The sequence below is a fragment of the Desmodus rotundus genome, chromosome 8 (genome assembly GCF_022682495.2).
Source record: "Desmodus rotundus isolate HL8 chromosome 8, HLdesRot8A.1, whole genome shotgun sequence".
Classification (NCBI taxonomy): domain Eukaryota; kingdom Metazoa; phylum Chordata; class Mammalia; order Chiroptera; family Phyllostomidae; genus Desmodus; species Desmodus rotundus.
In genome coordinates this window covers 65220833-65246580 of record NC_071394.1, presented here as the reverse complement: position 1 = coordinate 65246580, position 25748 = coordinate 65220833, and the positions used below count along the sequence as shown (strand labels likewise).

The 25748-nt window shown below is 38.1% G+C and overlaps 1 protein-coding gene and 1 pseudogene across 4 annotated transcripts in view; one reads left to right on the top strand and one right to left on the bottom strand.

Annotated features, from left to right (window-relative positions):
* Window positions 1-24479, top strand: part of RMDN1 (regulator of microtubule dynamics 1) — a 31293-nt gene extending 6814 nt beyond the window's left edge. For 2 of the 4 annotated variants that reach the window (XM_024578265.4, XM_024578264.4), the window contains exons 2-10: window positions 913-1030; window positions 10359-10455; window positions 12568-12727; window positions 15301-15390; window positions 18656-18711; window positions 20386-20473; window positions 21641-21671; window positions 23783-23916; window positions 24360-24479. In XM_024578265.4, coding sequence (XP_024434033.1) covers window positions 913-1030; window positions 10359-10455; window positions 12568-12727; window positions 15301-15390; window positions 18656-18711; window positions 20386-20473; window positions 21641-21671; window positions 23783-23916; window positions 24360-24410 — 825 coding nt within the window. In that variant the 3' untranslated portion in view covers window positions 24411-24479. The remainder of the gene's footprint in view (window positions 1-912; window positions 1031-10358; window positions 10456-12567; window positions 12728-15300; window positions 15391-18655; window positions 18712-20385; window positions 20474-21640; window positions 21672-23782; window positions 23917-24359) is intronic. The other 2 variants (XM_045186132.3, XM_045186133.3) reach the window with 2 other exon arrangements.
* LOC123478464 (sphingomyelin phosphodiesterase pseudogene) lies at window positions 12734-14665 on the bottom strand (annotated as a pseudogene).
* Window positions 24480-25748: the final 1269 nt, after the last annotated feature.

Sequence of the window (25748 nt, the reverse complement as noted above, 5' to 3'; positions counted from 1 at the left end):
ATTTCCACTTTTTATGTATACTAATTACCATATTTAATATTTTTCATCTTGTCATTGTTTTAAGACTGATACTGTATTGGTTTGGCCAAAAAGTCTATGTTTTTTCTGTACGACGGCTCTAGTAGTGCTTAGTTGTCTTTAACTTCATTCAAAACAATTTTGTTAGATTGTATTGTGACAGCTGTCACATCAGTGTGCATTTTTAAAAAATCAAAATTGGTGAGTTTTTATGTATCCATTTTAATATCAAAGATGAAAGAAGATACACAACATTTTCGGTGTATTATGCTTTATTTTTTCAACAAAGGTAAAAATGCGACTGAAGTGCAAGAAAGATTTGTGCAGTGAATGGAGAAGGTGCTTTGACTGATCAAACATGTCAAACGTGGTTTTCTAGGTTTCTTGGTACTATTGACATTTTGGCCAAAACATTTTTTGCTGTGGGGCCATCTCATGCATTGGAAGATGTTTAGCAGCACCCCTGCCCTCTACTCCCTAGAAGCCAATAGCGGGACATAGCCAACATACTCAAAATTTCCAAATCAGTGTCTGTTGTTTTAAGGAAAAAACTGAGCAGACTTTTTGGCCAACCCAGTATGTTGGTGTCTTATATTTTTTCAAACAATTATACTGTCCATGCCTCCTCAATCCAGCACTTATTCAGCATGACAGATTCTTAGATAAGCTACCTCCCTTAGCTGTTATAAATCTTTTCTTAACAGGATTTGCCTTCCCTATAAAGTAATAATGTGAAATAGTTTTACTGAAGAATTTGATAAGGTAAATTTTAAGCAGTATTATTAGGATTGATTGCTTTGGGAAAGGAGGAGAAAAGTGATGTAATATTTGCTTGGTGTAGCAGTTGTTTCAAGTTTTTTGTTTGATGACCTCTGACCATAATTGTTTCCACAGGTGACAGGAAACCCAGTAGCTTTCAAAAGAAGCCTTATATTCTCAGCCTTGTCTTATTTGGGTTTTGAAACTTACCAAAATCTTCCTTCGGCTGCTGTGGTTCATGCCACAGCCAAAGGTAAGTCAGTTAAACATCAGGAACTCTTAGTGGTTTATGTTTGTCATTTCAGGGTTAATAACTTAGTTATTTTTGAATACAGTTTGAAATTGATGTTGTTAAGAGGCTAGATTATTTTCTGCTTTCCTCTACATGTCAGTCTGATACATTTTCTTTTAATAACTGCAGCTCCTTCAGTGAGAAATACTGTATTAACACATTATAATTTTAATAGGATCCTTGAGCTAAGACTGATACCTTTTTTCCCTTTATTTTTATTGTAGACATTATTACAGATATCCCCATTTTCCCTTCCCTTTACCCACCTCTACCCATTCCCCACACCCTCTTCCCTATGGCCATCACCAAACTGTTGTCTGTGTCTATGGGTTTTAAATACATATATGTTCTTTATGATATATTTTTAAAGGGCTGGGGGGTTGTGGTGGGAACAAAGAATATCCTACAGAGACCATATCTGGTCTACAAAGCCTAAAGTTCTTACTCTCTAGATGTGTATAAAAAAAGTTTGTCAATCCCTACTTTATAGTGATACAATGATTCTTTTGTTCCCTTATTGCTAAAGTGTTACAGCTTCTTGGTACAGTTGAGAAAAGCTCAATTACTTTGAGATAGAAGTACTTAATTTATAAAGAATGCAGCCCTGGCTGGTGTGGCTCAGTGGATTGAGTGCTGACCTGCAAACTCAAAGGTCACTGTTTCGATTCCCAATCAGGGCACATTCCTGGGTTGTGGGGCAGGTCCCCAGTAAGGGGTGTGTGAGAGGCAACCAGACATTGATGCTTCTCTCCCTTTTTTTCTCCCTCCCTTCCCCTCTCCGTGAAAATAAATAAATAAATAAATAAAATCTTTAAAAACATGTAGTTTGGTACTAAATATAAAATATCTGGTTGAAAAGTAGAAAAATTACACCAAATTTCTTACTTACATACTATGATAAACATTAAGAGTTGTCATATTTTAAAAATTAAATTTAGTTAAGTTGTGTACATAGAACCAAAATTTAAGCATATTAGACAAAGTCTTTTAATTGATACGTTAAGATCTTTTTCACAGGACCCACTTTTTAATCAAGAAAGGAGTTGGGGAAGGAAGCAGAAATTTGATTTTGAATAGCTGTTCATGTTAAAGTTCTGGTAGATGAAGAATTTCAGAATATTAGCTAAAAATTACTAGTTACTGATTTTATTTATCTGCGAGTATTCTTTAAAAAAGTAGGTAGTTGAGAACTTCTGTTTATATCTTTGTTTTTTGTAATGTATCATTTTAATGAAGGACAAAATAGAGGACTTGGTTTTGTTACTGGCTCAATGACATATTTTGGCAAATAGAAAAACTCAGCTTTTTAAAGCTCCGTAGACTTTTCACCACAGCTCTAATATTCACAACTGTATAAAGTTAGGATAAGCATATTATCACATTGTAATATTAATTTTTAAGAAACTTAACCTTGACAGATGTGCTCAGCGGTTGACCTTTTAAGATCTATGTGTGTGTTCCATTCTAATAGTATTTTTTAAAAGATTATTTATTCATTTTTAGACAGAAGGGAAGGAGGGGAGAAAGAGAGGGAGAAAAATATCTTTCCCTTCTGTGTGGTTGCCTCTTGCCGGCCCCCTACAGGGCTCTGGCCTGCAACCTAGGCATGTGCCCTGATCGGGAATTGAACCCGTGACAGTTTGGTTTGCAGGCCGGTGCTCAATCCACTGAGCCACACCAGCCAGGGCTATAATACTAATTTTGGAATAGATGCTCACCAAGTTAAATTTTTTCCAAGTCAAAGTGTCAGCAGAGATTAGAACTCTTATTTTTCTTTCTTTTTGTGTCTCTAATGCTTAGTTTGTGTGTGTTAGCACCAACTCATTATGTAAGTGAGTACAAAGTATTTGTGCTCCTGAAAAACATAATATGGCACTTTGAAAGGCAAAGCCCAAATTACTTTTAGCCCTCAATGATGGTGGTCTGTTTTTTTTTTCAGACCATGATCTTTTAATTTACTTTAATACTTACCTGAGGATATGTTTATTGATTTTAGAGAGAGAGGTAGAACGGTTGAGGGAAAGAAAGAAACATCGATGTGAGAGAGAAACTTTGATTGGTTGCCTCCTGAGTGTGCTCTGATAGGGAGATTGAACCCACATCCCTTTGCTGCAAGGGATGATGCTCCAATCAACTGAGCCACCTGGCCAGAGCAGACCATGATCTTAATGACATAAAATCGCTGCATGTTCAGTAACATACAAATAATATTTTAAGGTGCTAGACTCCGGTGAGGCCCACCTGAGCTGAGTGTGGCCCTGTGCAGTCTCAGGATAGAGGCAGTCTTGCTGTCACCAGTTTCCTTATTCTGCAACCCCCATGTCCACTCTCTTTCCCCATCTCTTGAATGAGAGCGGGGAACTGGGCCCTAGGACTTCTGTGGGCCAGCTGGAGGTGCCCACCTGCATTGGCCCTGTGTGCCTGCAGGTAACATCTGTGCAAATGGCAATTGTCGGGTGTAAGCTTATGAAGCATTTTCCTTCAGAGACCACTCATTGCAGTAAGATCTCCATTGCAGGAACTGTGTCATATGGCCTCGTCTGTGCCATCAGCACCTTTTGAAAAGCTTCAGTGATGAACTTGGCTTTGCAATGTTGATGAAGGCAGACTGCAGGGTGGCACATTGGGTCTTCAACGAGGCAGCCCTTTCCTGTTCCCCGGAGAGGCAATCTTGGTACTGGAGACTCGAGCCTGGTGATCATTGCAGCAAGCTCACACCCCAGAGAAGGGAAAATGTGCCTTGATGTAGTCGGGCAAATTGTGTCCACCTTTAATGACTCCTGTTGTCACCCCTGCTGCAAACTGATAGTGTTTCCAGTCCCATGGATGTCCTCATGTATGTAGCCTGGAGTATATTCCCAAAAATCGCCACTGGAAGTGGTGTAATCTGGACACTGCCTGTGTCCATTTGTTATTGGGCAGAGGCTGGTGTCCATTGTGACAGCTGTTGTGGAAGGATCCCTGGAAGGGTTCCTTCCCACAGGGGTCACGCCCAAAACTGTTGGACACTCAGCTCTGTGTGGGCAGGTAGACTCCTAAATTACTCATCATGAAATGAGCAAACATGTTGAAAGAGTCTTCAAAAAAAAATTAACTGAAGCCAAATGCAGCCTCCCACAGCAACACCAGCTGGTACACTGACACAGATGGATTCCTAGAACACTCACCTAGAGGGGGAAAACTGTACAAGTGGCCTGCCCTCCAGAAGATAATTCTGTTTTTATTTTGGTCCCCCCTCGTACATGGCAGAAATAACTCAATGTTCCAATCCTAGCACTAAATAAAACCTTGGAAAAAATTAACATTTTAATATTCCAAGGTATACCTTATTCTGAAAACTAAATTCATTGTGCTTATAATAGAGATTTTAATGAAACCTACCCTATGTTTTAGAATCCTTTTTCTTTTAAATATATTTATTGATTATGCTATTACAGTTGTCCCATTTCCCCCCCCACTCCGCTCCATCCTGCCCACCCCCCTCCCTCCCACATTCCCCCCCCATAGTTCATGTCCATGGGTCATACTTATAAGTTCTTTGGCTTCTACATTTCCTACACTATTTTTACCCTCCCCCTGTCTATTTTCCACCTATCATCTATGCTACTTATTCTCTGTACCTTTACCCCCACCCCCACTCCCTTATTGACAACCCTCATGTTCTAGTTGTTTGCCTAGTTTGCTCTCGTTTTTGTTTTATGTGTGGCCGTTAATAACTGTGAGTTTGCTGTCATTTTTACTGTTCCTATTTTTGATCTTCTTTTTCTTAGGTAACTCCCTTTAACATTTCATATAATAAGGGCTTGGTGATGATGAACTTCTTTAACTTGACCTTATCTGAGAAGCACTTTATCTTCTCTTCCATTCTAAATGATAGCTTTGCTGGATACAGTAATCTTGGATGTAGGTCCTTGCGTTTAATCTTGGCTAATGTAATTATGATGTGCCTTGGTGTGTTCCTCCTTGGGTCCAGCTTCTTTGGGACTCTCTGAGCTTCCTGGACTTCCCGGAAGTCTATTTTCTTTGCCAGATCGGGGAAGTTCTCCTTCATTATTTGTTCAAATAAGTTTTCAATTTTTTGTTCTTCCTCTTCTCCTTCTGGCACCCCTAGAATTCGGATGTTGGAACGTTTCAAGATGTCCTGGAGGTTCCTAAGCCTCTCCTCATTTTTCTGAATTCTTGTTTCATTCTTTTCTGGTCGGATGTTTCTTTCTTCCTTCTGTTCCATACCACTGATTTGAGTCCCAGTTTCCTTCTCGTCACTATTGGTTCCCTGTACATTTTCCTTTGTTTCTCTTAGCATAGGCTTCATTTTTTCATCTGTTTTTCGAACAGATTCAACCAAGTCTGTGAGCATATTGATAACCAGTGTTTTGAACTGTGCATCTGATAGGTTGACTATCTCTTCGTCGCTTAGTTGTATTTTTTCTGGAGCTTTGAAGTGTTCTGTCATTTGGGCCATTTTTGTTTGTTTGTCTTGGCGCGTCTGTTACTGTAAGGGGCGGAGCCTTAGGTGTTCACCAGGGCGGGATAATGCTGGTCACTGCGCTGTGACGCTGTACATGGGGGAGGGGCCGAGTGGGAGCAATGGCGCCCACCTCACTCTCCTCCGGATTTCAATCTTTCACTCCGATACCCACAATCAAACTGGGCCCCTCTGGTGCTGGTTCCCGAGTAAGTGGGCCTGTGCACACTCTAGGCCCCTGTGGGTCTCTCCAACAACCTCTCCTGTGAGGCTGGGAGTCTCTCCTGCTGCCGCCCCAACCCCCACGGGCGCTTTCAATCAGAGGTTTGAGGCTTTATTTCCCCGAGCTGGAACCCTGGGTTGCACAGTCTGCTTCGCTGCCCACCGTTCGTCCTGTTTATCTGTGGGTGAATGTGGGGCCCCGGGGTGCTACCCGCCACTCTGCCTGCCCCACTCTCTGCCACTCTGAGTCCGGCCCTCTGGGTTTATCTGTGCAAATGTGGGGCCGCAGGGTCTGCTAGTGCTCGGACTGTCTGTGCCATTTGTCCCACACTCCGCCAGTCTCAGTCCCGCCACAGCCACGCGAGTCCTCTCCACCCCGGTGCCCGTCTCCGCCTCTCCTACCGGTCTGGATGAATGTTTATTTTCTATTTCCTTGGTGTTGGTCCCCCTTGCTGTTCGATTCTCTGTCAGTTCTGGTTGTGCGAGGAGGTGCAGTGTGTCCACCTACACCGCCATCTTGGTTCTCTCCTGTAGAATCCTTTTTCTATTTTCAAGCATATTTTGACCACTTGAAATATTAATGCAAAGAAAAGAGTATGGATGTTTATTTAGCTTTCCTTGATTTTTTTTTTTAGCTTTGTTTCCTTAAACAAAACATTAGTTTATAATTAGTTGATTGGCATGTTCATTTAATTTGTTTATGAGACCAGGATGAAGCCCTTGGTGGGGGGGAGGTCAATTAGTGATAAAATATAGAAGCCCTGTTTTTTTATAACTTGGAAAATGATCCAAGTTTGTGTGAAAATATAACTTCATTGGTCCTTACAAGTTTTCCTTTGTCATCTCTCTCCTTTTTCTTTCCTATGCTGTGATTATTATTTTTCATATTTTTTGAAAGTGGTCTTCAAATAATTCCATGCATCAGAACTTATGCTTAATTCTCTTTAAACCTGTTTCATGCTCATTGAAACCAATTCATTATTTTTTCCAGTTACGGGATTAAATCATTCTAAATTGAGCCTTTTTTAGAACTTAATCTAAGGGCATAATACTGTTTTTTCGACATTCTAGTTGGATGGGATTGTGGGACTCCTTTTTTAAGGCATTGTCTATACTTACCATTAGATTGTATCAAATACCTACTTGTCAGCAGTAATTGAAACATTCCATTAGTAAGTTTTTTATTTCCTTAAAATAGGCAAAATTTAAAGCCCTTGGGATATGCTAGCATGAGAGAGAGAAAGAAAGTTCACTTTTAAAATGCTTAAAAGTGGCTCAACCTGCATGACCTTCCTAAATTACTTCCATTGTCTCTTCACTTCTTACCTTGATTTCTCTTTATTGAAGATCCTTTAGAGCTGAGGTCAGTGCTCCTTTACATGTACCCTTGTGTTACTTTAGGGCCCTTTGTAGAGGCACTGTCTCCAGTCCTGCTGGGGATTATTGCTGTGAAAATTTTTCCTTAAATTTTAAGATGTTGCTGGTGCTTAGACCCTTTTAGTATCTAGAGAAATCTTAAGAGTATCTAGAATATTTAGATACTCATTTTCTGCTAAGTCTTCTGCTGAGAAACTCCAGAAACAGAGCTATTTTACCTGTTTAGAGTAGTATTCATCCCTGTCCAGGTGCCTCTCATATGCCTCAGTGCACTCAGCAAGAAAAACTAGAAAACCTAAGTTTGCTAACTTACACATGTAGTCACATCATTGATTCTTTTTACATTGACTTTTTTTTTTTTTTTAAATGCAAAAATTCATTCATTGCACATACTTGTTTTAGGCTAAATTTAAAATTTCGCTGTACAATTGTGAGTGAATTAATATCAGTTTATCTCGAGATATGTATTGATTATGTTGAAGAGTAATTTATTTTTAAAATTATCCTGATTATGCTATTACAGAAAAAGTAATTTACTTTAAAAGTTTAGTCCATTTTATAGAATATGGTCTCTTTATATCAGTAATATACCTTATTTTTAAATATTTTCAGGAAAAGTACAGAGCATTAAACAAGTAAAAAAAAAACAACTGATTTACAGAGATGTCAGTGATCTACATGCTCCCACCTTAGTGCCTGTGTGAGTCTGTAGTATCAGAGTAAGTGCATCTTTTCTTATAAATTACCCACTAAATGAGTTTAGAAATTTCTGTTTACAGGAAAAAACATTTTTAAAATCTGGATACTGTAGCTTATGGTACTGTACTATATAAAGAAATTGGAGATAAGTGATTTAAGAAGTTATAAAAGTATAATACACACAAATAAGTTAAATTATTTTAAATTATTCACTAGATTTCTACATTTTAAAAAAAGTTACATGGGTAATGAATGTAGAGTTCCTGGATCATGTTAAGGACAGTGTCTCTTTATCAGGCTCCTCAGGGTGTGGAAGATAAAATCAGTGAGTAGAATTAAATGTGACTTTGCTACTTAGACATGCCATATACATATTTCAGTATGCCAAGTCAGTATATTTAATATTATAAACATGTTTCCACGCACTTAGTGACTTAGTATCTTCCAGTTCATAGTGTAGAAGCCCCAAATGGGTCCCACTCTGTTCAAGTCAAGGAGTCAGCAGGGCTATGTTCATTTGGAGGCTTGCAGGGAGAATGATCCTAGTGTTTTCAGCTTTTAAAGGCTTTCCACATTACTTGGCTGAAAACCCTTTTCCTCCCTATTCATAGTGACGGTCATATCACTCTGACCTTGACTCCATTGTCATACTTTTTCTGACTTTTTTCTGCCTCCCTTCCCCACTTTTGAGGACTTTTGTTACTATCCTGGGCACACCTGGCTAATCCAAGATCATTTCCTATTTTGAGGTTAGCTGGTTAGCAATCTTAATTCCATCTATAAATTTAACTCCCCTTTATTATGTAAGCTACACATTTTTATAGGTTCCAGGGATTAGGATGTGGACATGTTGCGGGTCACAGTTCTGCTTACCACAAAATATTGACTAAGAATGTTAAGACTGACTTAACTCTTTTTTAAAGAATCTTTGGGTAGTTATAACCTAAATTTGGAGGATGAGCCACTGATAAAAATACAGAATAACATGGAAGCCATTTAAATTATTAACCAACTGTGTGATTATTACTGGGTTAGCCAAAAAGTCTGTGTAGTTTTTCCTTAAAGGACACGTTTTTTATTCTCACTAATAACTTTATTGATTTGGAAATTTTGAGTATGTTGGCTGTCTCCCACTATTGGCTTCTAGTGGGTAGAGGCTAGGGTGCTGCCAAACATCTTCCAATGCATGAGACAGCCCTACAGCAAAAAATTTCTTGGCCAAAATATCAGTAGTACCAAGAAACTTTGCAAACCACTTTTGACAGGTTCATTCAGTCACAGCACCTTCATTCACTGCACAAATCTTTTTTTGTGTTTCAGTTGCGTTTTTACCTTTCTTGAAATAATAAAGCATAATACGCCAGAAATGTTGCATATCTTCTTCCATCCGCAATATTAAAATGGGTGCACGAAAGTCCACCAGTTTTGATGTTTTAAATGTACACTAATATGACAGCTGTCACAATACAATCTAACAAAATTGTTCTGAATGAAGTTAAAGACAACTAAGCACTACTAGAGCCATCGTACGGAAAAAAATGAAACTTTTTGGCTAACTCAATATTAAACTGTAGCACCTAAGGAGATTGAAATAAGATTAAAGAAGAAAAAAGACTTTAAGGGTTTCTTTGCTATTGTCATTTTAATTTTTCTTAAACTAGTATGATTATATCATGATTTTATCATGTGGTTTTCTCATATTTTTTTCTTTTTTGATGATTCAGGTTTTAATACTTCAAAAATTTAACCTCAAATACACTGATTAATTAAAGCATTCCAAGATAAATAACAAATTGAACTCAATACATTGGAATGTTGGTTCATTCGTAGGATTGACTAGTAAGCACCCTTATTAAAAAAAAAATTCAGTGTCTCTTCTTTAGTAATAATTGGAATATCTTGAAATTCATATTTAAGTTTTTCTAGTAAGTAGTCAACTTCAGAGCCTTACATTGTCTATAAGGTTTATGTGTTTGGTGGTAATGTCTAATCTAGTTAATGAGTTTGTTGGAGTATAGCGTGAATCAGGTAAGTTTCAGATTCTTCATACAGTTAATTTCATCTAAATTTTTGATGACAGATTTGACTCTTTCTGTAAAGTATCTGTATAAGTCAGGTCATAAAGCAAATCTAGTAAAACAGTGTGGTTCAGTACATGCAAATTAATAATTTTTAATACTGTAAGTGGAGGTTATATCATCGTTTTTTACAGTGGATGGTACTTAACAGTAGCAACATCAAAAACCAGAGGACATAGGTACCATAACTTGTCACAGGAAGTTCTTTTTCTCATTTTAAAAAGTGTACCAGTTTTAGTACCAGAATAAGTTGTCTAATTTTTTATTTTCCATAGTATAAATAAATCACTGACTATAATAGCTTCATAATTATTTCTATTACACTTGTGTTTAGATACTTCAGGATTTTGGATCTAATTTTCTTTGCTTATATATGAGTTTGTGTTTCTTAGAACTCTTGCTATCTGGCTTGGGAAGACCTACTTTACTGTGTTATTTTCATTTATAGTCTTCAAAGTTGAAGAAATACTCCAACAAGCGGACTACCTCTATGAAAGTGGAGAAACAGAAAAACTCTATCAGTTGTTGACCCAGTACAAAGAAAGGTGAGCAGAGTGTGACGGGCCTGGGTTTGTGGTTTTCTCAACATCTTGTGTTATTTAACACTTAAAATGAGTCTTAGTGCTGCAAGTCTTTATAGTTTTTTAAAGATTTTTACTTTCAAATAGTATTTCTTTTTTTAAAAGATTTTATTTATTTTTAGGGAGAGGGGAGGGGAGGGAGAGAGGGAGAGAAACATCAATGTGTGGTTGACTCTCAAGTGCCCCCTATTGGGGACCTGGCTGCAACCCAGGCATGTGCCCTGATTGGGAATCAAAACCTTTGGGTTTGCAGGCCCGCGCTCAGTCCACTGAGCCGTACCGGCCAGGGCCAAAGTTTTACATTTCTTAGAGTTTCATTTGCAGCAGGCTATTTCTTATGTTAAATAATTTGCAAATGCTGCATGTATGTCATTGATTTAGAAAAGGTTCTACTTATTACAGTAGAATATTGAAATATTTTTTCTATTTTGTTAGTTTGCTTTGGATCATACAAGTTAAGGTGCTGAATATTTTAAGGTCATCTATATCATATGTTTTTCATTTCTTATAAATTAATTTCTTGATAGGTATAAGATTTTAATGAATTTGGGTGCTTATATGACTTCACTGAATGGTATCTGTGTATCATGTTAGAAGCTCAGTCTTTAGAGAAACTAAAAATATCTCCTTTTAAAAAAATAGTTTACATGTTTAGTCCAGAATATCAGTGTGTATTCATTTGGGGGGAAGATGGAGGTGGGGTAGATCCAGCTGTATAAAGTGAGTCAAATAAGGCATTTCCAGGTCACTGATTAACCTCATCTCCTGTTCTACTGCCTTCGTTAGATTCTTAAGACCCATCATTTTACTTCCTAAATGTCTATAGGACCAATCGCTCCTTCCATGGTTCCCTCAGTAACTTGAGAAGGCTGGCTTGGCATTTTAAGCTCACTTCAGTAATCACTTGAAAAGTAAGCTGTTAGGTAGTTACCCTATATTCGTTGAATTATAAATACACTATTGCTTCCTTTAGTTTAAAAATTTTATGTGAGCCCTGGCTGGTATATCTCAGTGGATTGAGTGTGGGCTGCGAACCAAAGGGTCGCCAGTTCAATTCCCAGTCAGGGCATATGCCTGGGTTGCAGGCTGGGTCCCCAGTTGGGACCACGTGAGAGGCAACCACACATTGATGTCTGCTGTCTGTCTGTCTGTCTCTCTCTCTCTCTCTCTCTCTCTCTCTCTCTCTCTTTCTCCCTCCCTTCCCCTCTCTCTAAAAATTTAAAAAAAAAAACGAAAAATTTTATGTGAATACCACTTTTTTTTAAGAAGTACAAGGAGAGGCAAAAGTAGGTTTACAGTTGTGAGTATATAAAGCAGTTTATTGTATTATTTATTATTTATTGTATTATTGTCCATACTAACTATGAACCTGCTTTTGCCTCACCCTGTATATAATATAGTAGGCTTAAAGGCAGACATTTAATAAAAAGGAATTTAAGGCTAGTTTTAAAACTATTTCTAGTTCTTAATTTTGATTACTATTTATTAAACATTTATTATTTTATATAATTATATTTAAGTGGAAGTTCTTCAAGAAGTCGAGTGCCCTTTCTTGAAATATGCCATGTCTTGTGGCATGGATTCATTTGGAGATTACACTGTACTCATTCATTAATACGTACGTACTTATTATATATCTGTTCTGTGCCAGGTATTGTATGTGGGGCTAGGGTACAACAATTTTTATTTTAGAACAGACCCTCTTTGTCAGGCCTACGTGTATGACGTGCTCTCTGAAGCCCAGTGCAAGCAGTCAGCCTCAAGTTATATGTTGCATATTATAGGGCAAGTGTTTGGAGAATTCAAATGCAAAGATATTTTCTAAGGAAGGTAGTATTTCAGATATAACAAGTTAATATTTATGTATAATACTAGATATTGTATAGGAAATTTTTCATCAAATAAAGCTGTGTGAGAGAAAATAACAAATTTAACATGAATAATGGCATTTGATACCGTGTTGCTTGCTATACCCTCACTGTCCTGAAAGACCATATGTATTCGTTAGTGATGTGACCTTTGACAGTTTTTAAAAATGCGAACTAAAGCAGTGATTATATATCTACTTCAAATTAGTGAAGATGCAGAGTTACTGTGGCGTTTGGCTCGGGCATCACGTGATGTGGCTCAGCTTAGTGGAACTTCAGAAGAGGAGAAAAAGGCCCTGGTATATGAAGCCCTAGAGTATGCGAAAAGAGCACTAGAGAAAAATGAAGCAAGTTTTGCAGCTCATAAGGTGAGGTGCCTACAGTAACAATGGTTACCATGTACTGAGGGTTACACTGGTCTACACTTATCAATTATCCCTAATTTACATGGAAAGATCATTCTCTGTGTTGAAGTAGGGATGAGATGTATTTTCATAACACTTTTTCAAACAGAAGTTTTTTCCTTTGCAGTCTTGAATACTTAACTCTATCTTCATGAGTTTATGATAAATTATTTCTGTGAATGCTTATTTTCATGAATTACCTATATCTTTACTCTTAGTAGTACAAAAATTTGGCAGATTTTTTTTCTCATTTTCCCCACATTCTATTTCTGTTCTGTGAGACCAAGTGTAACTTTTCACATGTAACTCCACTACCTTCTGGATTTCCTAACTGGATAGAATAATGGTTTTCAATGGACACTGGGGAGAATATGGGGCATTATTGATGTTTTTGATTAGGACATCACTTTATCACGTTGGACTGTCCTCAGTAGAGCCCCAGGTCATTGTGACATTTCCAAATGTTCCCTTTCCCCATAAACATTTTTTTTACAAAATGTTTCCAGTTTCCTGGCCCACTTCCCCAACCCTCCTGACACTTGCGCACACACACACACAGGTTTTATATTAAGGATAAAACAGATACAAATCCTTTAGATTTGTTGAGACTTGTTTTGTGGCCCGGAATATGGTCCATCTTTGTAAATGCTCTTTGTGCATATTCATTCAACTGCTCTTGAGAGTATCTTAGAAGTGTCATTGAGATCAAGTTGTTGATAGTGGTGATCCAGTCATCTGTATCCTTACTGATTTCTGTCTACTTGTTCTACCAATCATTGAGAGTGGAGTGAAATCTCCAAGTATAATTATAGATTTTGTCTGTTGCTCTTTGCAATTGTATTAGTTTTTATAACATTTACTTTTATTTATTTATTTTTAACTTTTTTGAGTCCAAGTCTCTTATCTTTATTTTAAATGCCTGGAAGCCAGGCAGGCGGTGGCAGCAGTATAGTGTTCCTGGCTGGCCAGCACAGGCCTGGTGTGGCAGCTCCATCTGGTCTGCCAATGGCAGTGCCAGTGGAGACCTCTGCCTCAGAACAGCCTAGATGCTGTGAACAGGCAGAGCTGCCAACCCTCCTTCATATCTTGCTAACCCAGCTCCAGGAAGGAAGGTGCTGTTTCCCTTGTGTACTGGGGGCCCAGGATAGGGTCTTTACCAACATCCTTCTCCCCACAGTGGCCCTCTGGGTTTTTTGCTCCCATCCTAAGACATGCATTCTCCCAACTCTGGGTGCTAGTAGAGCCATGGGCATGGCTGCAGGCTCCAGACATCAGAGAGGCTTGCATCTGACAAGAGGTGGTGACACAGAGCCGGGCTGTGGGAGCCAGCTGAGACCTGAGCACACAGAGTAGTGAGGACGTAGGGTGAGCCACAGGGATTGAAGGGTGGGTGGCCCTTACGGTAGAGAGATGAGAAAATCTGAAATAGCTGTGTGTCTCCCTGCACGTGGTATACCAGGTCATGCCAGGTGGTAGGCAGTACATTGGGCAGCCTGTAGTTTTCTCGAGCCCCGTAGAGGAGGTGCCAGTGTGGAGTGGCTTCTGGATCATTTGCCTGAATCAGATTCAGGATGTAGGTCTTGTGATCCAGGACCATGTGAGAGCTCCCCAGGTAGTTGCTGTCTGTTTGGTAGACCTAGTAACCAGGATTAAAGCTGATGTAAGTGGTGGTGCTGGGTGCCAGAAAGACTATAGAGAGCAGGCAGCTCAGGGTTTGCTTGTCATAGAAGACTTCAACCTTATTCCTGTGGGTGTAGCCAAAGAATTGACCAGCCAAGGTGTTCTTGCACCTGGCTACAATTCAGCAGTAATTTCAGGTCCTGTTCTTCAGGCAGTGCTCTGGGGGTATGTGGCCAATTAGCATATTTTACTGTGTGTAACACGCACTTTTTTGCCCAAATTTTTGAGGGAAAAATAAGGATGTGCATTATACATGGGTAGTAATAATTCTGTATCTACCATATTTTTTGGGACTATAAGATGCACCCCCTCCCCCCAAATTTGGGAGGAGAATGGGGGTGTGTCTTGTAGTCTGAATGTAGCTTACAGTCCTGGCTCGTTTGGTGGGGAGGTGGTGGTGGAGCAGGGCTTTTTTTCCTATTTTCCTCCTCTAAAACCTAGGTACATCTTATGGTCTGGTACGTTGTATAGTCCTAAAAATATGGTATATAAATGTTTTTAATTATTTATGTTTATGCATTAAAAATGTAACTGGAAAGCAATAACTTTAGAGTTTTCTAAATTCATACTCACACCATACACATGAATCATTATTGTGTTGATGACTTCCTTAGATATTCAGTCCTCTCTGCTCTCTGCTTTGTACTCTGGTTCTTTATAAAGATGTGCCATCCTTGAGTTCCTAAGGACCATGACCACTTTTCTTTGTATATTCCAGTATATATAACACAGTATTTACGCTAAGTAATTTTTTGTTGAATGAGAATGACTACTGAGGAATAGTTATTCACTTTTACCTTGTATTGAATGGACTATTAAATATTGTTATTCTTACACTTTTTGTCTTTTATTTTCAGTGGTATGCAATCTGTATTAGTGATGTTGGAGATTACGAAGGCATCAAGGCTAAAATTGCAAATGCATATGTTATCAAGGAGCATTTTGAGGTACTGTTGAATTTAAAAAGCCATTAGCTTTCTGAGTAGATTTGTCTCACTTATTCCTCGCTGTTTAGCAAACCACCTCAAACTTGGTGGCCTCAAGCAGTGACAGGTTATTTCTGCCAGTTCTGTGGGTTAATAGCACCGAGCGCTTCTGTTCTGTTTGGGGTAGCTCAGCTGACTCAGAACTGCATTCACCGGGCCCCTTGGCTGCGACAGGTGTACGGGATGGACTGTTGTCTTCAATGGTTTCTCTCCATTTCGTCATTGGCCCATGCTGCTTTTTTAATTATTTTTTTTAAGATTTTAATTTTTTTAGTTTAGACAGAGGGGGAGGGAAAGAGGAAGAGAAACATCAATGTGTGGTTGCCTCTCACATGCTCCCAACTGGGGACTTGGCCTTCAATGCACGCATGTGCCCTAACTGGGAATCAAACCAGTTGACCCTTTGTTTCACAGGCCAGCGCTCAATCCACTGAGCCACACCAGCCAGGGCTGGCCCATGCTTCTTTATTGCATGATTGCTGGCTTCCAAGAGTGAGCATTCCAAGGGAAAAATCCCAGTGTGCAAATTTGCATCATACTTGGTAATATCCCATCAACCCAAATAAGTCATGTGGCCAAGGCCAGTCTGTGAGAGGGGACTGTGCAGGGTCCCATACTGGGAGGTGTGGTCTCTTCTAACAGTCTAACAATCTCTGTTCCATTCCCATAGTAACAGTGCTGTTTATGCTGTGATTTCTCTGTGTGTGTGTTTTAGTATCTCCCCTTAAAGTTAATTCATGTATTCATGGTAAGCTCTTCCTCAGCTGCCAGAAACTCCTTTAAGTCTGTGTGTTCCATGGTGCACATACACACTATTCCACTGTCTTCTAAACAAAACTGCCATTGAAAAGCTAGCATGTTTATTTCTGTTGTGACATTCTACCCAGGGATGTCTAACCTTTTGGTGTCTCTGGGCCATACTGGAAAAAGGGTTATCTTGGTCCACACATTAAATACTTTGCAACATGTAATCACAACAAATCTCATAATGTTTCAAGTAAATTTTTGTGTTGGGTCACATTCATAGCCGTCCTGGGCTGCATGTGGCCCATGGGCTGTGCACCCTTAGACCATCTTAAAAATACGAGAGAAAAGAAAGTGACGAAAATATGTATAGGGATAATGTTAGTCTGTGTAACAGCTTTTCTGAATTTTATGGTGATAGTCTCAATTCCTAGTTTTTTTTTAATGACTAGTGAAAAAGTACACTGAGTGAGGAGTCAGAAGACCTAGCTTCTTACTCAAGCATCAGTAGTATGTACACGTGTATACATTGCATTTTAATAATACACATTTTTCATATTTTAAGACCATTGAAATCGACTGCATTATATAGCCAGTGGTATCTTCTAATTGCTTTTTCTTTCTTAGTTGTACATAATATAAAGATATGGCATAGACATGGTATCTTAGACTCAATGAAATACAGTATTTTTCTGAGTGACATTAGGTACATCTCCTAAATTATTCTGCCTTGGTATGTAGGAATACATGACAAATAACTTCCAGTATGAACAATGAAAAATGGAAGAAAATATATTAATGTTTACTTTAAAGAAACAGTGAAGGCTATAGGTTGTATTTTTAAAAAATGTTTTGTATATGTTTTTAAATGTATATATGTTCAGTATATTTAAAAATGACAATGTTTAGAATTTATTGTTTATACTGCTATTTCAGACTCCATTATTGTAGTTAAAGTCAGAAGAAATTATTGTCTTTAGATTGTTTTTAAAGACACTTAAACTGAGTTTGCTTGAGAGTAGCCCATCTCACCCATCCCATAAGAAAGTTGAACTCTTATGCCCAGGGTACCATGTATGTGATGAATTAACTGACTTCTTCTGCATCTAGAATGGCACGAGACCTGTACCTGTAGACTGCAGAGAATAATTACATAATTTTTTGTAGGGCTTAATTTTCTAGTGGAACTCAAATAGAAATAGGGAAAGATAGCTTAGAGTAAAAGTTGTATATGTACTTCAAAATATATTTTGCTGTAAGTCATATCACAATATTTATGGGAAAGTAAGTTTTTTGATCAGTGTTGCTTCTTACCCATATTATTGAAGCTAGAGTTCTGCCAAGTCATACTTGTTAGCCTCATTCTGTCACCTCTACTACTGCCACTGACATTGATTAGTGAGAAATCACGTGCCTGGTACTTAAGAAGTAAAATTAATGGTGACAAAAGATATTACTGTGTTAAGCACCTCCTGTTATTTGCTCATTTCATTTTCACCACAGCCCTGGGAGGTATAGTATTTTCTTAATTCTCTCAAAGAGCATACCTAGGCAGGAATATAGAAACATGCCAAGGTCAAAAGTTAGAAGTCATGAACTGTGATTCAAACCCAGGTAGTTTGGCTTCACAGCCCACACAGGTGACCAATACAGATGCTTGAAAATGTGTATCTCACACATTCCCAACTGAAAGTGAAAATGTTGGTGTACAGAAAAAAATAAGCTAGGAAGTCTGTTTTTAAAAAGGGATCTTTTATTTTTAATGGTATTACATTAATCTGTGAAACTTCCTTAGCAGTTTTCAACAAAATAATGTATAAGAGGAGTAATTTCATTAAAGTTATTCTGTAGTTCATGCTTTACATTAATTCACACAGGATATCACATAGTAAATAGAAACTACGGACACTTTATAACATATTTTACCTTGTGCATAATCCTATTAATGAATTCTGTGAATAAATAGTGCTTACTTTTTCTTGGTTAAGTATAGATGGGTAAAGGTTGACCAAAATCTGCATACAAGGGGCTTTCTAAAATTATGTACTTCATTCTTCTATTCGGAGAGAATGCTTTTTATTCACATAAACAAAAAAGAACTCGTTTATTTTTCTTTTAATCTAGAAAAAGAAACATGAGAGCTATGGATTACTGTTAAAATTAGCTTTACTTCCATATTTCGTGTTTTTCTCATCTTGAGAATCACTATTATCGGTTTCTGAACTCTATAAAATATTGTAACCTTAATACAATTTATTTAATCATGTATTGAAACAAATTTAACCAATTAAAGAATCAGGGAGGAAAATTGGTATGGATTATCATGGAAGAACTGAAATGAGGGGTTGCAAAAAATTATTTTTAAATATTTTTAAATAAAAATAAAATTTTTAAAAATAATTTCATGGCTTCTTCAGTAAACATAGTGAAGTTCCTGTTGCTGTTTCAAAAACAAATGATTGATTTTCTCATTTCTTGTTAGAAAGCAATTGAATTGAACCCTAAAGATGCTACCTCAATTCACCTAATGGGTGTTTGGTAAGCAAATTTCTTTGAATAAATATTACAGTAGTATTTAGTGTGATCTGATTTTGTAGTGTATAAAAAAAAGCAAGGTGTAAAATATTTTTAAATACTACTTGGCAGTCAGGAGTGCTTTAATCCATTAAATTAATTAGCAGTTGTGCCTGTATTGTTAGAAAATACTAAATTTGATTGTGATCATGTTAAACATTGTTATTCAGATCGTTTAGAAACAAGTACAGTCATCCCCTGTTATCCATGGGGCATATGTCCAAGAGCCCCAGTGGCTGCCTGAAATTGCAGATGTTAACTCTGTATATGCTGGGTTTTTTTCCCTACACACACCTTTTTTACTTAAACAGAGCGCTTACAGCTTCTCTTTGGAGTATCCAAATTGCCAGCACCACTAATTGGTGCTTTGGGGTTGTTAGGAAGTAAAATCAGGGTGACCTGTACACAAACACGATACCTCAACAATTGATCTGATAACAGATGGTTACTGAATGACTAATAGATGGGAGCGTCTACAGTGCAAGGACACTGTACAAAGGGATGATTCAGGTCCTGGGTGGGACTGTGCAGGTCACACGAAATTTCATCACACTACTTGGAAGGGCATGCAGTTTAAACTTATGAATTATTTCTGGAATTTTCAATTTAATAGTTTGGGACTGCAGTTGACCATGGTAACTGAAGATGCAGAAAGGAAACCATGGATAGGGAAGATGACTGTACTAAGACTGAAAAGGCATTAGAATTTTGTGGTAGACTTTAAAATTCCCTGTGATGAAAATGACTGTTTATTAGGCAAAGTGAAATTGGTTCACTAACCACTGTGGGGGCGCATAGGGCAGGAGCCTTAGAGGACCCCTGCACCTTGAGTGCATCTGAGAACAAGTTACCCGAGTCTGAATGTCATCTTGTTTCTGTGTAACCTTGTCCAGTGTGCTTCAGTTTACTTGTTGGTTGAAGAGTTCCTGAACACAGCCCTGGCACTGTCTTCTTTATGTGTAGTTTCCAGGGCTAAACATCTATTGTCTTCTAAGAGGTGACAATATAAACTGCCCTGAAACAAACTTCTGGGAGAGGGAAATCTTCAGGACAAAGGACATAACTAAACTAACCAAATGCCTGCAATCACTGAGTCAGGTGCTAGTGAGTAAAAACATGAGTTCAGATGTAGTTGAAGACCCAGCACTTTCTTCCTACTCAATTCAGAAAGGTGTCAAGACCTTTGGATGTCAGCCCATTTTCCTTACCCTTTTAAACATATGCACTTAAAACTGTTGGTTGCTATTGATTTCATGCATGTCATGTTTAGTTTTTCTTAATCATTTTTAACTTCTCTGAGTTACTTTTCTCATGTAAAAACTTAGGGTAATGATCCTGTTTCATTAGTTGTGTAAGTAGATGAGAGGAAGGAACTCACTGAACTCAGCACCTGGGACATGGTGAGCACTCTGGGCAAATGACACAATGTTATTACTAGTACTGTTGTGAACTGTTCATATTTGATCACAAAATACACCCTAATTGATGGGTCAGTATAAATGTCAGTCTCTGCATAATTCAATATGACTGTTAACCTACTAAGTATTATGTCCACTAGGAATTGTTTAAAACAGACTGCTTGATTCTCTTTACGAGAAAATAAGGTGCAATTCGATGTATGAACATTTGCTTCTTTAGGTGTTACACGTTTGCCGAAATGCCTTGGTATCAAAGAAGAATTGCCAACATGCTGTTTGCAGCCCCTCCCAGCTCCACCTATGAGGAGGTGTGTGATGTCCTTGGCACAGTTAGTACTGACCTCTGAGGTGCGCTGCATTTGCAGGGCTCCCTCTGGACTGGTCAGTGTGGCTGGCACAGGCTTCACTGTGTCCATGACTGTATGAGTGCAGTTTCTCTGGGTGGAGGCTCATAATGCTGGTATATTGTCAACTAAAGTAACCAATGGCTAACAGCTGCGTTTTCTGTTTGAAATTTGTACTGTTATTTAATAAAGTCATCAAATAGAAAATAGAGCAACTGTTCCTCAGCATGTTTTAGGGACACGTTCTGCATAAGTCATTTACCTGTAAAATAAAGCATGACTTTAACTGATAACTTTTTAAAAAAGTTCTTTTGAAAGGCTCATACTCTGTTATTTTCTCAAGGCCTTTTGCTTTTCCTGTTAAAGATAAAATTTGAAAAGGATTTCTGGGCAAACATTTTGGGTTTACTTGTCACAAAATTTTCAGAGCAAGGAAATAAGCAGTTTTGAAATAGTACTTGTATCATAATAAGGAGATGTCCTGTTTCCCCTGCCCCTAAGGTATATAATTAGAGCACATTTGGAAACTATTTACTTAAAAGAATGCATTCTAAGAAGAAAGGTCTGTTACAATAAATTAATTATGGTTTTAATAAATTAATTTTCCGAAGTTTGAGCAAAACTTCGGAAAAGAAGTTTTCCGAAAAAACTGCGGAATTTTCTTCCAAAAAAATTGCGGAAAAGGCAATTTCAGACTCACAATAACATTTTATATAGGAATTTCAACAATAAAGGACTTTAAACATTCACTGGTATAACGTGTATCACTGAGTAAATTCTGCTTTTGATTTTTATCTAATTTTCCCTGGTAGTCATTGTTGGGACTTAAAACGAGAAAGATCAAAATAGCCCAGTTGCATGTGAACACTTCCTTCCTCTGCATGGGATGCTGCTTTGGGACAAGTCATGGTTAGAAGGGTCCCCACGTAATCTGTGCTCTGGGGATTTAAGTGTAATGTTTAGTTTTGCTATGTTAGCTCTCACTGTTGATGAATTGACCCTTATTTTAAGATGTTTTCATTTACTTCCTGGCTTATATTTAATACAGGAATAGGTTTTGAGAGAAAAAATTTTAATATTGAGTCTGCTTTAATCTTTTTCATTATGTTTGGGTTCTTTATGTTTTTACAGGCCTTAGGCTACTTTCAAAGGGCAGAGCAAGGTAAAATATTTCACATACTACTATTAAAATTGTGAATAATAAAAACTTTAAAGCAAAAATACTTTATTTATTCTGATACACCTTTGTACTACATATTGTCAAACAATTCTTACTGTTTTTATTCAGTAAAGAATGATTGAGTAAGAAGTAGCCCGTACTGCATTTAGATCTGCCATTCTGGAATGGTCTTTCATTTGATGTAATTCAGAGGCTTCACAGGTTGTCTTACTCAAGATCACTCAGCTAATTAGAGGCATTTACATGGGAACTCTGGTTTTAAACCAGGGCAGTTGTCCTGCTGCAGAAGAGTTTCATGTCACTCTTGCTCAGAAGAATGGCAGCCTGCACAGTGACACCAGCCCATCTTGTGTTTATCCTTTTTAATATTAACACAATTAGAGAAGGGACATGAGCATGTGTTACCAAATATGCCAAAAAACTTGCAAATGTTTTTATAAAAATCAGAAAAATTAAAGACTTTATTAAATTTGAGAGCCTACTCCAATAGACCTGTTCAAATACGTATATGATAGCAAAGCAGTTTAAAAAGAAAAATACTGATTTCAGAGAGAATGAGAACATCAGTTTGTTCTGTTTATGTAGGCATTCATTGATTGATTCTTGTATGTTGCTCTTACCCCAGGGATTGAACCTGCAACCTTGGCATATTAGGACGATGATCTAACCAAACTACCCTGCCAGCGCAGCAAAGTATTTAAAAAGAAAACAAACACTTTTTCTGAATAATTGTCTAAGAGTTAACTAGCTCTCTTTAATACATTAATTCCAATTTACTGTTACTGCCTTCCATTGGTATCCTCATGATGGTAGTTTCATGTATCATGAATATGAATATGGGAATGAAGTTTCCTAAAAGGGTGTTAGATAATGAAGGATTAGGAGTATTGAGGAAAACATGGTGTTGCTCTCCTGGAGCTAAAATCCTCAGTAACTGATCGTTCTCACATTTTACCTGAAAGGTCACTTGCATGAGGCAGCCTTTCCTTGTAGCTCATGTCTTGTTTAGAAGTCCCTCCTCTGCCCTAAGTACCTTTAAGCTCTCCCACTGGGGTTCTTGTTACTCCACAGTGTGAATACTTGTCTGCATGACTACAGCTAAATGCAGGGAAGATGGGGGCTTTTTTTGCTCACAGTTGCATCCTTGCTGTTTAGCCTGGTCCTGGGCAAATTTGCTGAATGAGAGAGATGAATCAGTGAATAAATGACTTGCACTTTACCCCAAGGAAAACCTTAAGCACATCCATGTGTCATCTTGCAAATATGTTAACATGAAAGAAGTAAAAGAGTTTTGGGTTAAGGAGCAGATAAAGATAAATTACATCCAGGAAGAAGTATGATTTGAATATAGAGGTCCCCAAGCTGATTCACAGAAACTGTAAAGAATTAATGAAGTTTGTGAGACCAAACCATGCTTTCATTCATAGGCTTTGTGTTGACATTTTTCCCTCAGCCAACAATGTTCTCCACTTTTCTGTTTAAAACCCTACTTGGCCTCCAATTCAGCCCAGGGATAACCTCTTAAAGAGTTAGTTGCTTTTTTCTTAGGTTTCTCATCTTTTCTTTCTTACATTATATTTCACTGTCCTCATGTTCCTTTTCATTATAAATTCCAAAAGAGCAGATTGTTCCATCTGTGCATAAGGGCAGCTCCCATCCAGTATGTGTTGGTACAGTGTGTGTATCATCACAATGTCTCATTCAGGAAACGTCTGCTGAGTGCATGCTATGTTCTAGGCACTTAGGGTGCGAGACAGGGAAAAAAGGTGATAAAGGAAAGTCCCTGTCCTGTGGTAGGTAACCTGTCTCCCAGTGACTGGATGGAGCAGCTGCTTTATAAAATGCCATGAAATGATGAAATGAAAGTTATGTGTAATAGAATCCTAGCACATAGTAGATAGTCAATTACCTTGTTTTACACATCTTTTGGTGATAATGAATACATAGTAGAACAAAAGAGTATCCCAGTTAGCCTAATCATTTATTGACCACACAAATTTATTTTTGGAATTTAGACCAAAAAAATAAAGCCATTAAAAATAAAAGCAGTACTATTTCTTCTGAGATAATTTTTTTTTCTTTCTTATGAACAGTGGATCCAAACTTCTACAGCAAAAACTTGCTTCTTTTAGGAAAGACATATTTGAAGCTACAAAACAAGAAGCTGGCTGCTTTTTGGCTGTTGAAAGCCAAGGAGTACCCGGCACACACAGAGGAGGATAAACAGGTAATGTCTCCAGTGAAGTAAGGCAGATAGGTTTCCATTGAGGCAGTCTTATACATGAAAGTGAATTAAGAACTTTAAAAACATAAGTTACCTAAATGCATATTGTTGAAAACAGTAGCATTCATTTCAAACATGAATTATTAACATTTATGCTAATTTCTGTACAACATATGCTTAGTTACTTTCAACAGTTATGAATTCCTTGCTGCAATACCGAGTTATTCCTGTTTGACATTCGTAGCTGATCAAATGAGATTTCTAAAATAAAACGGCAAGGGGTGAGTGGGTGGGTGGTTCTGGCGTGCGAAAGAGTCACTGCTAAGAAATTTTATTAAAATAAGCTATCCTGATTTTTGGAAACTCTTAGAAACTGCAGTCTACCTTATGAACTTAAACTTCACGAGTTCTACTGTCTATTTATAACATGTATTTTTCCTTTTTAGATACAGACAGAAGCTGCTCAGTTGCTTACAGGTTTCAGTGGCAAGAATTAAGAATTTTTCAGAGAAAAAAGAAAACACCTGAAATCTAGGAAACACTGCCTTTTCATCACATTATAAGTATGTTAACCATAACTGTTCTGTGGCTGTTTTTTTAATGTTGTGACCATTTAACAAATACACAAAATTCTAGGTTCTTCACAAATAACAAGTCAAAAGAAATAATTGCTATGAAAGGGTAGAGGTGTCTCCATGGCTCGGGGTGGTTACCACGTGTCTGAGACACTAGCAGTTCCAGGTGGTGTGACATTTGAGGACTGATCACATGGGATGGAGAGGAGCAGGAAGGAAAAGCCCATGAGGAGGGGCACCTGAGGGTACATTTTCAAGTTGGACTGGTTCCGAGTTGAAATCATGCAGAGAGAGGGGGCAGTGAAAGTTAGGTTGGGAATTGAGGGTTCTGGGTGTAAAGCAGTTAAATGATGTATCTGGGAGCCAGGCTGCCTCAGGAGGGAACTGGAAACGAGTGATCTCCATGTGTGATGTGACTTTGTCTCACAAGTGGGTTGATCTGGGACTTGACAGAGTCCAAGTTCTGTTCCCTTATGGGTTGAAAGCATCTCAGAATTTGAGGGAGAAATGGAATGTAAGGTGTTTAAAGAGGCAGACAGTACTGCTTCCTTCAGGCTGGATGCCACCCTACAAAGTCCAAAGCTTGTAAAAAAGGAGGATTTTGAATGTGAGTGTATGTGTTGGGAGCTCCTCGGGGGGCTTAGGGAGGTATGGTGTCGCAGTGGGGCAGAAGGGATGATGTGCTGTATCTTATGTGCGTTCTGAAACACAAAGGAATACAAAGCAATGGCTCTGCCTTTCTCTGTGTACATAGTCATGTTTATTCCTGAATCTTGAAATTAACTGTAGATGACATATTTCATCTCTAGATACTTCATAATCTCAGAATACGGCCCTCTTTCACAAATCCATGATCTCAACTAGAAGTCCAATTCCTTATTATCATCTCATACTGAGTCCTTTAAATTTCCTCAAGTGTCCCACAATGTCTTACATTCTTAAAAACTAGGATACAAACATTGTATATGGCATTTGATTTTCCAATTTCATTTTGTAAAATCTAAAGTACTTCCCCATCTTCTCTTCTCAGCAGTGACTGTGAAGCAGCCAGGCCAGTTGTCTTAGATCACAGGGGGTAAACACAAGGCCCGGGGGCTGAATTCAGCCCTCCACCTTGTTATATCTGGCCGGCACCTTGTTTCTACCTGGTGGCAGTGCCAGCCTCCTTGCCCCTCGTTAAGGAGTAGTTGCATTTATACAGCCCTAAAATTACTTTCGGCCCTTTGAAGGCAATGGTGAGGCTGATGTGGACCCCAATGA